Source organism: Amblyomma maculatum, chromosome 6 (genome assembly GCF_055883805.1).
Source record: "Amblyomma maculatum isolate TAMU_Amacu chromosome 6, ASM5588380v1, whole genome shotgun sequence".
NCBI lineage: Eukaryota > Metazoa > Arthropoda > Arachnida > Ixodida > Ixodidae > Amblyomma > Amblyomma maculatum.
In genome coordinates, this window is record NC_139349.1 from 129,956,455 (window position 1) to 129,971,192 (window position 14,738).

The 14,738-nt window shown below is 47.4% G+C and overlaps 1 protein-coding gene across 1 annotated transcript in view; it reads left to right on the plus strand.

Annotated features, from left to right (window-relative positions):
- The window catches only part of LOC146186737 (uncharacterized), a 62,172-nt gene that overhangs the window by 14,799 nt on the left and 32,635 nt on the right, over window positions 1-14,738 (plus strand). The window contains exons 2-4 of the mRNA XM_084607378.1: window positions 1,164-1,403; window positions 9,530-9,778; window positions 14,185-14,369. Coding sequence (XP_084463504.1) covers window positions 1,164-1,403; window positions 9,530-9,778; window positions 14,185-14,369 — 674 coding nt within the window. The remainder of the gene's footprint in view (window positions 1-1,163; window positions 1,404-9,529; window positions 9,779-14,184; window positions 14,370-14,738) is intronic.

The following is a 14,738-nucleotide window of genomic DNA, read 5'->3' on the forward strand; positions in this document are numbered from 1 at the left end:
ATGCGTGCAGTGTTTTCGTGCAATATTCTAAAATTACGGGCGCCGACTTGTCCAACAACGTCATGACAGACTCATACGAAGGCTTTCTGATGCACGCCCCTCCTATAAGACACAAATATGCCATATAATAACCTTGTAGGAACGAGGTAGTTTTCTTCCTGGAATCGTCCCATGGCCAGAACAGCGAATCTAAATTTCTCACGTGTTGGTCAGTCGTGGCAATACCTGAAACCTTGTGATTGGATGGAAAATGCACTGGTCGCAGGCAGCAGACGAGCAATATCGGTGGATTATCTTTGTCGGCTAGTGTCACAGTGCGATTGAATACGCAAAAATAAGTCCAAGCATTGCTCTCTTTGGTGGACGACCTGTTCTGTTGAAAACGTGAGAAAAAGATCTGCAAAATATCAAAAGATTGCACCTGAAACATCGAAATCTCGCCAAAAATTAGTCAGAGTATTGTTTAACGTGTACTGTCCTGCATAGTTACATATGCTGCTTTACAATTATATGGTACGGTGCTTATGGTTCCATAGGTCAGATTAAGGCTCAATTCAACAAGAATATCCCGCGGGTGACTTGGTACTTGCGAATCACGCGTATTTAAGGAAGATGTCGTGATATAGATTCACTGCTTTCGCCATATAGCAACATTTGGCGTACTACTACCAGTAGTAGTAGTAGTAGTAGCAGAAGACCCAGATTGAATTCGAAGTGCGTACGGTGTGGATAGACTGCCACGCTCTATCGCACCGCTTGGGGATGCTGGGCTAGCCCGATTGAACTGAAGGTTCCTAATTCGTCAGGCAGCAGGAGGAGCTGCTTACCAGCTAAAGCCGCAAAACCAACTCATGATGGTCGAGCGTGCCTAAGAAGCGGTAAGCTCCATTGGGATCCTGCTATTAGAAAGAACGCCAATCGCTCAACACCCTAACTCATAACCAATTCTACCTTATACTGAAATTAAATTTTGTCTCTATCTGTCTCTCGGCGTCAGACATGCACATAATTAGTGACGTGCAAGGAGGAGGAATAATGCCCGCCTGAAGTTGTCCTCGTTGCTGTATGTTTGTTTTTCTTCAAGGCACTGACAGGCAAAGCGAATATGGCTCGAAACGGTTAGATGATCCACTATCAATGACACGCCTTGACTTATCACGCAGTGATGGGCAAACTTCCGGCCTCGTTCCAAGCCATGGGCCAGTCCTACACGCTCAGCGACTGCTCCCCGGAGACAGGCGCCAGCGAAAGCCCCATAGCGGCGGGATTCAGGGAGAGCTACCGTCGGGACTCTGACACGGGGGACAAGAGGGCAGCCCTCGTCATCGACCTGGGCACCATTCCGGCTCTCAGATTCGTCGAAGACAGCGCTCTCAACGAGACCGTCCAGATCGCCGAAGGGCGTAAGTGCATCGTGCTCCCGCTGGCAGAGAAGGGACGCTCCGCCTAAGTCTTCTTAGGTTTTCTTGCGGAAGGGGAAAAGGGTTGTAAAGTCTTGGTTTAATCCTGATTAAATTGGTAAATGTGCGCGAAATTTTGTAGGTCGCTTCGCGCGAGTTTGTGAGCTGTTTTTGTCGAGACGTCGTCCAGTAGGGCGATACGCTGCGCCAGGTAATCCGAACGACTACGAGATAGCCTCCACCCTCAACAGAGAAAACAACACAAACCTGTTTCGAGGTGTATAAGCTGTACTACGACTCGGATTTGTCCATAATAGCTATTAATAGGGCCGGAAAATCGGGCGTTTTAAGACCAAAGTAGAGATTTGCACGGCCCGAAATTCAGAGCCCGCGCCTGGACCGGACCCTATGCTACTGTAAAAGTCCGGCCCGACACTTGAAGAGCATGAACCCAGTTCTAAGGCCGGGTTCAGGGCTGATCCGACGTGCTATATATATCAGGAGTGAAATCGACGATGAAGGACGAAAGGATTTCCGCCTCATGAGTGTATTTAAGAACTATAAGTGTACCGCTTTCATGTTTAAGATACAAAATAGAGGCACGTACAGTACTAACGTAAGATTATGATTCTAAGAAAAACGGAAAAGCATGTGCGATAGATAGAGGTTTAAGGCTGTTGTTTTGGTTACCCGGGTTAGAAACTGATCACGGCGGCCACGTTTCGATTGAGGCGAAACGAATAGGGGTCCGCGTGCTGTGCAATGTCAGTACATGTTAAATATCCTCGCGTAGTTGAAATTATTTATGTATGCTTCACTGCGTCACTTTTCTCGCTGTTTTAAAGCAAAAGCTTCACTACGCTAGGTAAAGCAGATCTTTGCGTGGCACTAAATTTGACCTTCAAGTGACCTTGAGTTAATTAAATCTGGGTGTCCACAATTCCGTGCTGTCCACCCAATAGTATACTGTGCCTTCCTTTCCCCAAAACATAACTTGAACCCGCCGGGGTGGTGCAGTGGTAAGACGCCCGACTACTGTCCGGAGTTCCCGGGTACGAACCCGACCGCGGCTGCTGCGTTTCGATGGAAGTGAAACAAAGAGGTATCCGTGTGCTGTGCAATGTCAGCACACGTTAAAGATCCCCAGGTGGTCGAAATTCCTCCGTAGCCATCCACTACGGCTCCTCTTTCTCTCTACCCCCTTTCACTCCCACCTTCCTCTCTTCCTTTATGGCGAGGTTCAGGGGTCCACAAAAACAAGTGTGACAGATACTGTGCCTTTCCCTTCCTGTGAACCAATTATTATTAATATTATTACGTGGACGCCTGAACTGCGCCATAGAGGAAAGGAGGAAGGTGGGAGTGAAAGTGGAAAGAGAGAAAGAGGAGCCGCAGTGGAGGGCTACAGAGTAATTTCGACTAGCTGGGGATCTTTTACGTACGTTGTGCGATGTCAGTGCACATAAAATATTCCCAGGTGGTCGAAATTACTCCGCAGACCTCCACTACAGCTCCTCTTTCTCTGTTTGTACTTGTTGTTGTTATTGTGGCTGTAGGAAGAAGGAAAAGAAAATGCATGGCCTGCTACTGGCTCTGTAGCTGAGCCACCTACTGATTTATTTGTAGGAAGGGAAAGGCGCAGTAACTGTCTCACTTGTTTTCTGTGGACACCGCAACCACGCCGTAAGGGAAGGGAGGAAGGTGGGAGTGAAAGTGGAAAGAGAGAAAGAGGAGCCGTAGTGGAGGGCTACGGAGTAATTTCGACCACCTGGGGATCTTTAACGTGCGCTGACATCGCACAGCACACGACGCCTCTTCGTTTCGCCTCCATCGAAACGCAGCCGCCGAGGTCTAGCTGAGCCACCTCCGCTGCCTCATGCGGACAGAAGAGAAAATAGCGAAGAAAGGAAAAAGAAGAGGGAGAGAAAGACGCGCGCCGCAACAACAGCCGTCATCCACCACCGAAGCAGTGGCGGGTGCAATGACGGCCCACAACAGACAAAATTCGGTGGCTGGCCAGCCCCAGCCGCAAGCAGCGCCAACCCACCGTCCCAACCCCGCAGGGCCAAGAACTGCCACACTTCACCACCTCTCTTGTTTGCACTTTCACTCCCACCTTCCACTACGGTGCAGTTCAGGGGTCCACAGCACAAGTGCGACATATACCGCACCTTTCCTTTTCTGTGCACCTATTTTTTTATTATTATTAATATTACTGACCGGAGAGACGGGTTTTATCCCGACCGCCAGCGGCTGTGTTTAGATGGAGGCAAAACGAAGTGGCGTTCGTTTGCTGTGCGATGTTAGTGCACGTTAATGATCCCCAGATGGTCGAAATTACTCCGAAGCCCTCCACTACGGCTCCCCTCTCTAGTTTTCTGCTTTCACTCTCCACTTTGCTCCCTTCCCTTACGGCGCGGTTCAGGTGTCCATAGAACAAGTGTGACATACTCCGCGCTTCCTTTCCTATGAACCAATGAACAGAGAGGCAGCCTGCCCCGCCTCGGTGGTGCAGTGGTTGAGGCCCGACTACTGTGCCGGAGTACCCGTGCTCGATCCCGACCGCCGGCGGCTGAGTTTCGATGGAGGCAAAACGGAGATGCGTCCGTGTTCTGTGCTTTGTCAGTGCACGTTAAAGAACCCCATGTGGTCGAAATTACTCCGCAGCTTTCCACTACGGCACCTTTTTCACTTCCCACTTTCGCTCCCACCTTTCTCTATCCCTTATGACGCGGTGGTTGTGGTAGAAACATTTTTATTGCCATTTGTACAAATAGTGGGGGCGATGCCCCCTGCATGGAGGAGGAGGAGGAGAAGAAAGACATTTAATAACTCGAAATGAGTATTACATGGAGGTGTGATTGGATCAACCCTTAAGGGCCTGGTCCTCACACGCACTAGGTAAAGTCCCTAGTACGACACCCCCGCGGCGTCGGCCGCTGCCCGGGTGCGCTCCATCGAGGCCTTTTTGGCCTGTATGTCAGAGCAGCAGGGTCGCCTCCCAGTCTTTCCCGGGTGGAGTTGGGGTTAGGGGAGCTAGCAGGGTAGGATGGGCAGGCCCACACCATATGGTAGATGTGAGGACTACCCCGCACAAGGCGGACAGCTGCCCGTGAAAGCACAGTCAGCGTTTTAGAGCTGGCGGGCACAGCAAAATATTATTATAAAGACGGAGCAGATGACGGTGCTCCACCTTTGAGAGGCCTTTACATGGGCGGGGATAAAGACTATGGCCAGATTGATAGTGCAGAACAATAGCTTTGAAAAAGTGGGCAAGAGTGAATTGCAATTCATGATTGTCGTGGTCGGAGGGGAATGCCCGATGATAGAGCGTGCGGGCAGCGGCGTCAACTGCCCAATTTTTTTCAAGTCTTATATGTGTAGGAGACCAAACAGGGAGGAGGCGAGCAGGGTCCCCGGCATATACGTAATTTTGTAGAAGGCGGTAGGCTAGGTACGGTACCCAGCCTTGCTTGATGTTCTGAGAGGCCCTTCGCGAATCGGAAATTATTGACACGGGTGCTTCCTTAATACACAGGCGACACCCTTACAAGGAAAAATAAAGTCCTTGGAGAGCAATCCTCCTCATAGCACTACAGATGATCCTGCGTTTGTCTTGAAGTGCTCGTCATAAGAGACTTCCAGTAAGACTCTGCGGCGCTCGGTGATGGGGGATGAGGAAAAATGGGGCATGTAAGAAGGAAGTGTAGGAAGTCTGTTGGTGTGCCGCAAATTATACATGATGAGTAGAACTGGTTTGGATATCGGGCATGTAGAAGGGTAGGGTATGGAGCAGTCTGAGTCTGTAAGCTTCGCCAGTGTGCGGCCTACGCTGTGGTGAGAGATGGGGCTGGTAATGTGTATATTCCCTTCGTTTGTCTCGGTAGTATGAGAGAATATCGCGGAAGGAGAGCAGACGCTCCCCGGCCTGTACGTACAGAGGGGGCTTCATTCCTCTAGCAGGGAATTTAAGACCTCGGGATAGGTAATTAACCTCCTCCTTGCCAGGGAGGCCGGTATGTGCTGGCTTCCAGATGAGGCTTATGGGCCTCCGGGGCTGCCAGAAGCGTAATAAACGAGAAGTGGTGTGCGATATATAGCCGTTGGCATAATTTATAATGACAGATTTGGAGTGAAAGATAATTTTTGTGGCAGATGTAGAGATGAGAGCAAGCCCGATGGCTTCCTCTTCCGCCTCTGTGGTGGAATTGGTGATTTTCGAGCTTGAAGTAAGCAGCTTTGCTTGCTTGTCGGCTACAGCCAGGACCATACGGGAGCCTGACGTGTACTCCGCATCGTCTACGTAGACCCCCTCTTGGTCCTCTCTATACTATCTGTGAAGGGCCTGAGCCCTGGCTATTCTGCGGCCCTGGCCTCGCTCAGGGTGCATATTTTTAGAAATGGGAGGTATGATGAGGTTATAGCGAATGTTAGGTGAAAGGGGGATACCGTCAGTAAAGTGTGTAACTGGGCTTAGGCTTAATTGGTACAATGGAGGGCGGCCAGCCACCGAGTGGGACGGGTGGGATATTTGTGCCGTTAACGTAGCCTTTCTGAGCTCCTAGAAAGTGTTGTGTGCACTGAGTTTGAGGAGCTGGGCGTTAGATGTGCTGAGGGGAAGGCGTAGAGCCGTTTTTGTACAACTTCGTAGGAGCGTGTTCACCCGGTCTCTCCTTTTGTTTGAGGGGAAGTTATGGGAGGGCATATGTTGCGCGTCTCATAATGTAAGCCTAGCTGAGGCGAAGTGTGTTTCGCTCGCGTAAGCCAGCCCGGAGGTTGGCTATGCGGCGAATCAGTCGGGTGGTCTGTGACTTTGCCTGTGAGAGTATTTATGACTTCTCCGTGCGCACCATGGGAGTGAAGAATTAGACCAAGCACACGGATTTTGGATACTAGTTGGATCGAATGGGTATCTAGCTTGAGGGAAATAGATGGACTGCCTGAATCGTATTGCTTGGGGCTATAGAGAAAGAGTTCAGATTTTGAAGAGGTGCAGGTTAGGCCACGTTTCCTTACATAGGTGTCGATGGTGTTTAGTGTCAATTGTAGGTGTTCCTTCTGCATCGCTGCCGCGGTTAGGCTAGACAGTGATGTCGTCGGCGTAGAGGCTGAAATGAATGTCGGGGATTTGAGCTAATTTTTAGGGTAGGTGATTAAGTGCTACGTTGAATAGTGCAGGGTAGAGCATGACTCCCTGGGGCTTACCTCATGCACCTAGCGTGATCCCTGGAAGGCAATGGTCGTCAAAGGTACGTGTGGCTGTGCGGTGGCTGAGGAAGCCTTGGATGTAATTATACAACCTTGCGCCAACTTCTAGGGCTGTAAGGTTCTGAAGGATTGCTGAAGTATAACATTATCAAATGCCTCAGTAAGATCCGCCCCTAGAATAGTTTTTGCGCCATAGGTGTCACAGTCGAGAATGTGATGATTTGGCTGCAGGAGACATCCTGAGTAGAAAGGCAAGGACAAAATCCAAACATGCATGTGGGCATGAGGTGTTTGCCTTCTAGGTATTGACAAATTCTGGCCTGGAGTACGTGCTCCATTTGTTTGTCAACCGAAGAAATGAGAGATTGGCCTCAAAATTGAAATTAGCAGAGGTTTCCTAGGTTTCGGTATAAAGTCAACTTTGGCATGTTTCCACTGCGGAGGGAGGGTGCCCATTTGTCAGCACTCGTTAAAGTATTCGGTAAGGGCGGCAACAGATTGGGCATCGAGATTTCGGAGTACCTTATTATGTACTGTATCTGCACCGGGAGATGAAAATGGGTTAAGCTTCTAGAGCTCAGTCATAGAGGAAGTCGTTAGGGGGTCTGAATAGTCGGGTTGAGTTACAGAAGGGTACTTGGGAAAGTAGTGGTCACATAGTTCTTGGAGAATTTCAAGTGGAGGTGTATCCCAAGTAGGTATTAATTTAGTAAGGTTGTCTCTTTCGGTAGTATTAATCTTACTAGAGTCTATTAAGGGCCTAAAAAGGTTCCAAGTCTAGGACAGCCTCATATTTCCTTCTAACTTGTTGCATACCGATTCTCAGTGCTGTCGTGAAAGAGTCACTGCATGCGTCTCTATCTCTCTGTTAAGACGGGCGAGGCGGCGTCTAAGTGTCCGGGTCAAACGCTGCCGTTTTCAGCGTCGTTCTAGGCCGCCTTTAGCCTCCCATAAATGTAGGAGGTGAGAGTCAACCAGGTAGGGAACAAGTTAATGATGGCTCATCGCTTTGTTGTTTTTTGGACCATTCGGTGATGTCATTAGTGGGGGCGTAGACGAAGGCTGCTTTACACGTTCGGATAGAATCACTAGATGCATAGCTATATATATCCGCTTTTTGTTACACGCAGGACAGAATTTTGAACTTTCGTTTTGTTATTGAAGACAAATAGCCATCCGAGCTGCCACCTTAGTCAGCAGTTTAGCCATTTAAAGTGTGTGCTATAGGCTTTATGGTCGTATCCATGATGTCATAGGTTAGTATGTCGTGACGCTACAGGTTGGTCGAAATCCTTTGTTGATCCAGTTTTGCAGCTCTCCCCCGGGCACCCAATACGGATCTCGCGGAACCTCCTACCCCATTCCTAACCTACACTGAAATACTTCAGCACCTAGGATTATCTCGCTGGGTCTACCCTTCACCGGCAGAGTCACTGGACAAAGGGGAGGATGTGCACCTCCGCAAGCTACAGACCAACACTTTTAACAACCCACGAAGACTACACGCAATAGATCCAGCGTCATTTGACTCACAATGCAAATTCTGCGGGGAGAAGGCGGACCTGCATATGGTGTGGGTATGCCAGAAAAATCAGACTATCACTACTTATAACGAGCCAACGCAGGAGGGGTGGGAGGCAGCTCTGACCAGTTCGGACGCAAGGGGTCAAAAAGAACTCGTCGAAAGAGCGCGGACAGCAGCCTAGGCAAATGGGGTTCTGGACTGAGGACTCCAACAGCCGCTACAACCTCCTAAACATTTTCAATAAAATATTTTTACCACCACCACCACAGTTCTCATCGAAGTGCAAAAAAAGTATCCGAATTGCACTTTTAGTTATATTTATTATGTTAATTTCTATACATGGCTACGTAGTCCTCCGTCTAAGCTGAACACCTTTCGCTGGCCGCCGTACTTTTGCACAGCAGGCAAGTGCCTGTATGGTATGTATATAAATTACATGCTTTTCTTCTAAGGAATAGCGGTAGGGTGCAATTCATGACTTTAGAGTAATTGCTTATCTACACACGCACTAACCACAGTAATGCTGCGTAACGTGAATAGTTCTACGTGAACCAAAGTAATATTTCCGCCGAGCACATGAATGTGCGCAACTAATGTATACCAAGCCGTTATCCATTTCCTCCTGCTGTCTTTTGGGCAGGCGTCGCCACCGCATATACGTTTTCATGCAACCACTCATAGGGCGTCTGATAAACGCCATCTGCTATCAAAGCGTCCATCTATATTTTGGCAAAACCGGCATATTGTATGCTGTAAAGACAAGCTTCTGAGAAATAAGTACATTTCAGAGACAACACAAGTGCCATGAGCGGATCACTTCACACGGAAGTTCCATGGACGCGTTCTAGGAGAACTTTGAGAGTATTTATTGCAGTGATTGAATACAATTCTAACGGTTACTTAGACGTTTTAGGTTGCATTTTCAGTTCCAGCCTTCGTTTGTACGTTACTTTCGGTGCGATTTTGTTTAGATGCTTTACTGAGTTAACAAAAATGGGAGCTCGATTCATATCATTCCTAATTATGCATGTTTGTCGCAATATAGCCTAATCTTGACCAAGAAAAGCCAGCCTGACCCGCCTATGCCCCCGAAGAAGCCACTCTCCAACACCTCTTTTTGTCTCATAATGGGGCCGAACTAGACAGATAGGCATGAAATAAGGACTAGGTTCGGAAATTTCTCGCATTTGATAGTAACTGTTTCAATGCAGCAAATATTACAAGAGGGAGTGATGTCGTGTTGTATCATGACCAAAAACTGCCCGCTGACAGTTGTAAAACCGTGACTACTCTCTTTGTAGAGTTGCGTGCGTCGCGCCCCCCTGTAGTGTGCAGCACATCGACCAAGTCAATGCTCTTTGAACTGCATACGTGTTCTCCGACCTTCTGCTTGCAGGCTGCTCAAGAGTTAACATGGACGCGCTGAACATGCAGAACTTCCGTTTAGTGAAAGATGAAAATGGCTCCGTGGCATTCCCCGTGCGCCAGATGCTGAGTCTGCCGCCGCCCAACGAGAGACCCGTAAGGGGAACTTGCCGGGGGCAACCTTGCGTCACGTGGACCGTCCGCCAGCCAACGGTCACCAGAAAGGGAGACGACGGGTCCCACATCGTGTCACGCGACACCTACTCCATCGTGTGGACCGGTGAGCAAACATCTGCGATGCATCTCTTCCGCAGTACGCGGGTATACCGTTAATTTAGGTACGTGAACTTTGAAGGTCATTTATTTAAATTTACGGCTTCCTCCTGAGATTACCTTTTATTGCGTTAGCTGTACTAACAACTTTCTTCAGAGCTTTACGCGGGCGCGTATAATATAGTTAAAACTGTAATAAAAAATAAATGCTAATAACACCACAGTCGAGGCGACTCAGCGCTTCTGCGATCAAATAGGAATGGCCTATGTATGTATACTGGCAATGAGGCCCATTATTCGCATATTTTTGGTCGTAGTATCTACTGGAAGAAGAAAACATTTCCAGGCAGATACGTGAAACACTGGATATAATGCTTCTGCAGAAAAGCGCAGGGTTCCAGAGACGCCCATATGTGTTGTATTTTAGCGAAATGATCGCCTGGTTCTTCATTTGCAATAGTTTAATTTTCTTCCATGCTCGAATAGTTATTATCACTGGCTTGTTCCGGCGCCGTTTATGCAATCTCTGTCGCATCGAGTGAAGTGAACAACGCGTGTTTACAGGTACAAATGTGGTCTCAATTGTTATCCAGAGTAGTTTAGCGGTGTGGATGAAAAAGGGGTGCATGAAAATCTGAATTGCTGGTTTTAAGACGGCCTACGGATCCGACCTAGCTGGAGCGAAAGAGAGGGAGAGTGCCGCCCTCTCCTCATCACATCAGCAGATATAATTAAAGTAACCGCGTAGTTATAATCTGTCCGGTAGAAAAAAATGTGATCCATTTCATTAGTGACTCAGCATATCAGCCCTTTAAAGAGGAAACTTGATGTCCATTTGGTCTACTGAGACATGCCGGTAGCACAGGTGACATGTACTAAAGTAAATACCTGCATAAGCCTCGTCCCAAAGCTGCTTGAACGAGACAAGCATAGGCAGATTACCTAAACATTGGAACCTCTACGAACGCAGCATCACTAAATCGTTTTGGCCACCCGTCTTTAGGCTTAAGGCGCCGCTCATGCATAATGAACTTGACGACGCGCCACCCTGTCACCCCGCAAGTTTCACACGAATTCCACCATAATTCTACTTGCTATATAAAATATAGAGATTGGGCCTTTCCTCCTGCTCTGCCCCGCCTGCCAACTTTGCAAGTTTTAGTTGCCCACATCAGGCATACGTTAGGCAGCCATCACAATCCTTGAATAGGGTATCCACCCCTGCAGTATTTTAAAGAGTTTTGAATTTATTTCCACCCATCTTCATAAGGTGGCTTTTTGTGGCACAAGATTATTGAGCTATAGGGCTTATATAACACTAGTGGATCCACTTTGTACCGTTCGCGTAAAAAAAGATAAAAGTGTGTTAATATCAATGGACGGTAAGTGTAGCCTCCTGAAACAGGGCTGTCGTAGGCATCACTGACTAACTAATATTATCTTATTTATATATAATTAAAACATTTTTCTTAACCTTAGGCCCTACTGACATGAAGCATGCCTCCTAAAATTTTATCCTTTGATTGATTTCTTTCTTTAAGCCAGAAAGCCTTCAAAAATTCCTTACTGGCGTCTCCCGCCAACGCACTCACATTATCCTCGTTGCACCTGAATCCTGGTGTCCAGAGATATCACATCATGTCGCATCACTTCAGTTTCCTTAAAGGCTCCGCTTGGAAGTGTTACATAAGGGGTAAGTTTACAAAATGCAGGTCTATACAGCATTCGTAAATGTTGATGGACACATTATAGCAGCAATATGGTGGAGAAAGCCGTTCCAGTCAGCTGCTGTTCGAGGAAAAGATGAGCTGTCAAAGGCAGTAGTGCGGAAACATGGACGCAGAATTATAAGCGAGTGACCTATGCGATGTGATCTAAGTGATTGGAGCGCGCAGATATATGGTCCTTGTTTTAGTGGCGAATAAAAGAACTTATAGATCAAGAAAAGACTGGAGATGTGACGACGAGTGGAAAGATTCGGTAAATCTTACTGCGATTTTAGAGATGATATGCTCACGTCACGTGAATATGAGGAGTTAATAAACGTTGATCTTGTGAGAATTGACACTAACATGGATATCGCCGAGGAGTTCTCTCCGGCTAGCATGAACTACAGCCTTCTTATTTATTGAAGGTACCTTCTGATTGTGGATATGTTCCCCATGAAGTGCCACAAAATAAGCAACCTGATATATATCAAGTGATGTATGCGGCGAGCGGCTCTTTGCGCGACCATTTGACTTCTCTCATTCGCTAGAAGGATACGGTTAATATGCACATGGGAGCATGATATTAGCGGACTATTCCAGACAGGGCATGCGCCTCAGCTATTTCGTCATTTTGCACTCTGAATGAAAGAAGAATGCAGACGTAACCGGCAATCCAAGGACACGATTTTCTTGAGATGATTTGAGAGTGAGATTAAAAGGAGCACATCCACGCAAATCTGAATTTGTTTTGAGCGAAACAGCGTGCTTGTTGAAATGTGACTTATGATGAATGTCGATCATTCGTCAGCCTTGAGTGAGCTAAGATGTCGATAATATTCACTCGCATAGCATATTGTGGAAATTCGGTATCAGCGTCACGCGCGTGAATGAGCTCAAACGCAACCATTTTGCATTGCTGTGGATGAAAGTCTAGCACCAGATAATTCACTAGTGCAAAATACTGCTGGTTTATTTAATGAGTTCTACATGCAGCTTTATTTAGTTGAATTTGTCGAGACAACCAGCGGGTAAAAAAAAGTTACAGGCATGCGCTTAAGTCTGCTTAAGAGGGGAAATGGCGAACGTCCCTCTACAGGGCTGTTGTCACTAATTGCATCGCCACTGTCATTCTTACTATTATCACCTCCATCATAATATTCATCATCATCATCACCATCATCATCATCATCATCATCATCATCATCATCACTATCGCTACCACCATCATTATAAACTGAATTCACCGCCATTGTGGTCGCTGCTATAATCATTATCAGTACACTATTTGCAGCGTTATTATCATTCCTACCATCATCATTATCATTATCACTAACTGCATCATCATTCTCATCGCTACTATCATCTTCACGCTCGAAAGGAGAATTATGATCGTTTTCTCACGAGCCCGGTGCGGAGTAGAGGTTTACGCGCTCGGCTGCGAATTGGAGGGATAACAGTTCGATACCTGGTGACTCGTGAGGACAGATTTTCAAGTGCTAGTTCGTGCAGACATGTGTGGATATTTCCTGAAGACATTTTCGCAGCCCATTAACCAAGGAATGCTTCCGCTTTAAAAAGACCCTCAAAAACCATAACAAAGTAAAGAATGAAAAACGTAGCATTGCCCATCTACCTTCATTTTGAGTGCAAAGACGCTAATCCGCCGGCTGCTACTTCGACGAAAATCTTGTCTTGTGGAGCCATGCATGATACTGTGCTGAAACATGACAGCCATGATCAGGGTCAGTCATGACCTCAATTTTGACATTTGGCTTGGATGCTGCTAGAGCCACGCATCCAATCTATAAAAGCAGATACTTAATTGGTGACAGTTCTGTGTCTCATTCCAGCCAACTACACAATGCTACAGGCGACAGAAGAGCAAACCGCTTTCTCAGGATACTAAAAGTTCAGTCAAAATTCTGTTCGTTGTTTCCGCGCTCATTATCTCGCCAAAGATAAATTTTCCTCAACTATCCAGACTATTGATCTTATACTGCTTTCTGTATGCTACTTGTGGTTAAGCCGATCATTGGGACGGACTTTAAAGGCGCCATCTGGAGCCAGAAATTCGAATGCTTGTCTCATTTGCCAGAGGATTAAAGCGAGTGATACGATGCCCGGCATCGGTTGGTTTGATGACTACCATAGCGTTCCACTTAGGCGTTTTGGAAGCGTTGGGTGTTTCGACACCTAAAAGCGAACGCCTCAAGCAGCGACGATGCTTCGAAGGCACATGAATAAATCCCTCAGGCTCCTCAGCAGACTTTGCAGCAGTATCCATATATGTGACGGTACAGGACGAATAAGTCTGAGCTATCAGAAAAATGTCCCTCACCTGCAAGTAGAGGCCGATGCCGGCTTGCATTGTGAGGATCACGGGCTCGTTGTAAACGTAGGCCTAAATTATCTGGGGATGTTAGGTGACCGTAAGGCACGTTGAGACAGATAATAATGGTTGTGGAAGGGCCGGGGTCTGTAGTCTGTAGAGGTAGAACTGACGCGACTTGAGAAGGACACTCGGGGGATGATCCAGGGTGCGGCACCTGCGGAGCTGCGCCCGGCGCAGACTTATCAGGATCCTATGAAGGAGGATATCAAAGTAAATATATGGAGTATTATTTACAAAACTAGACTGTTTCGCTGAGGCGAACGGGCACGGTCCAACAGCTCCCTGACTTCTTCATTTCATCTCGTGGTTCAGACTTTACGGCAAAAAATGCGTGGTCGTCGATGTCTCAAGAGCTGAACGTTCCCCTGGAGCTGCGGCTGTGTCGCGAGGAGAACATCACGAGGCCCGATGATGGCAGCGCTGAAACAACCACGCAACTCAACGTCGTTGAGATACTTCACTTCACCCACGACGCGGTGTTCGGCGACGATCTGGAGGTAAGGGGGAAAAGCTTCACGTATTAAATGTGCAACAAAAAACTGAGAAGACACTAATCTTCGCTTTAGAGTATGACGCGTCATTGTTCGGGGCTTAATCTGCGGGTCCTCTTGTGTGTCCTTTTTCACGTACATGCTTTGCGCAACTCTTTTAACCAATAATCTCTGAACTTGTGCTTTTCATTTCTCTCTTACATATCCTTCCGCATACATTCTTAAGCTGCCAGACTACATGCAAGGTTACCTGACATAAATCTCAAGGACATGCCTGCATGGCCTAGAGGGGCAGCATGTTTGGCTCAATGGAAATGTCTTGGAAGGCTGCATTATAATCCCAGCCATCCGTTTGTAAGGCCAAGGCTGGGTTGG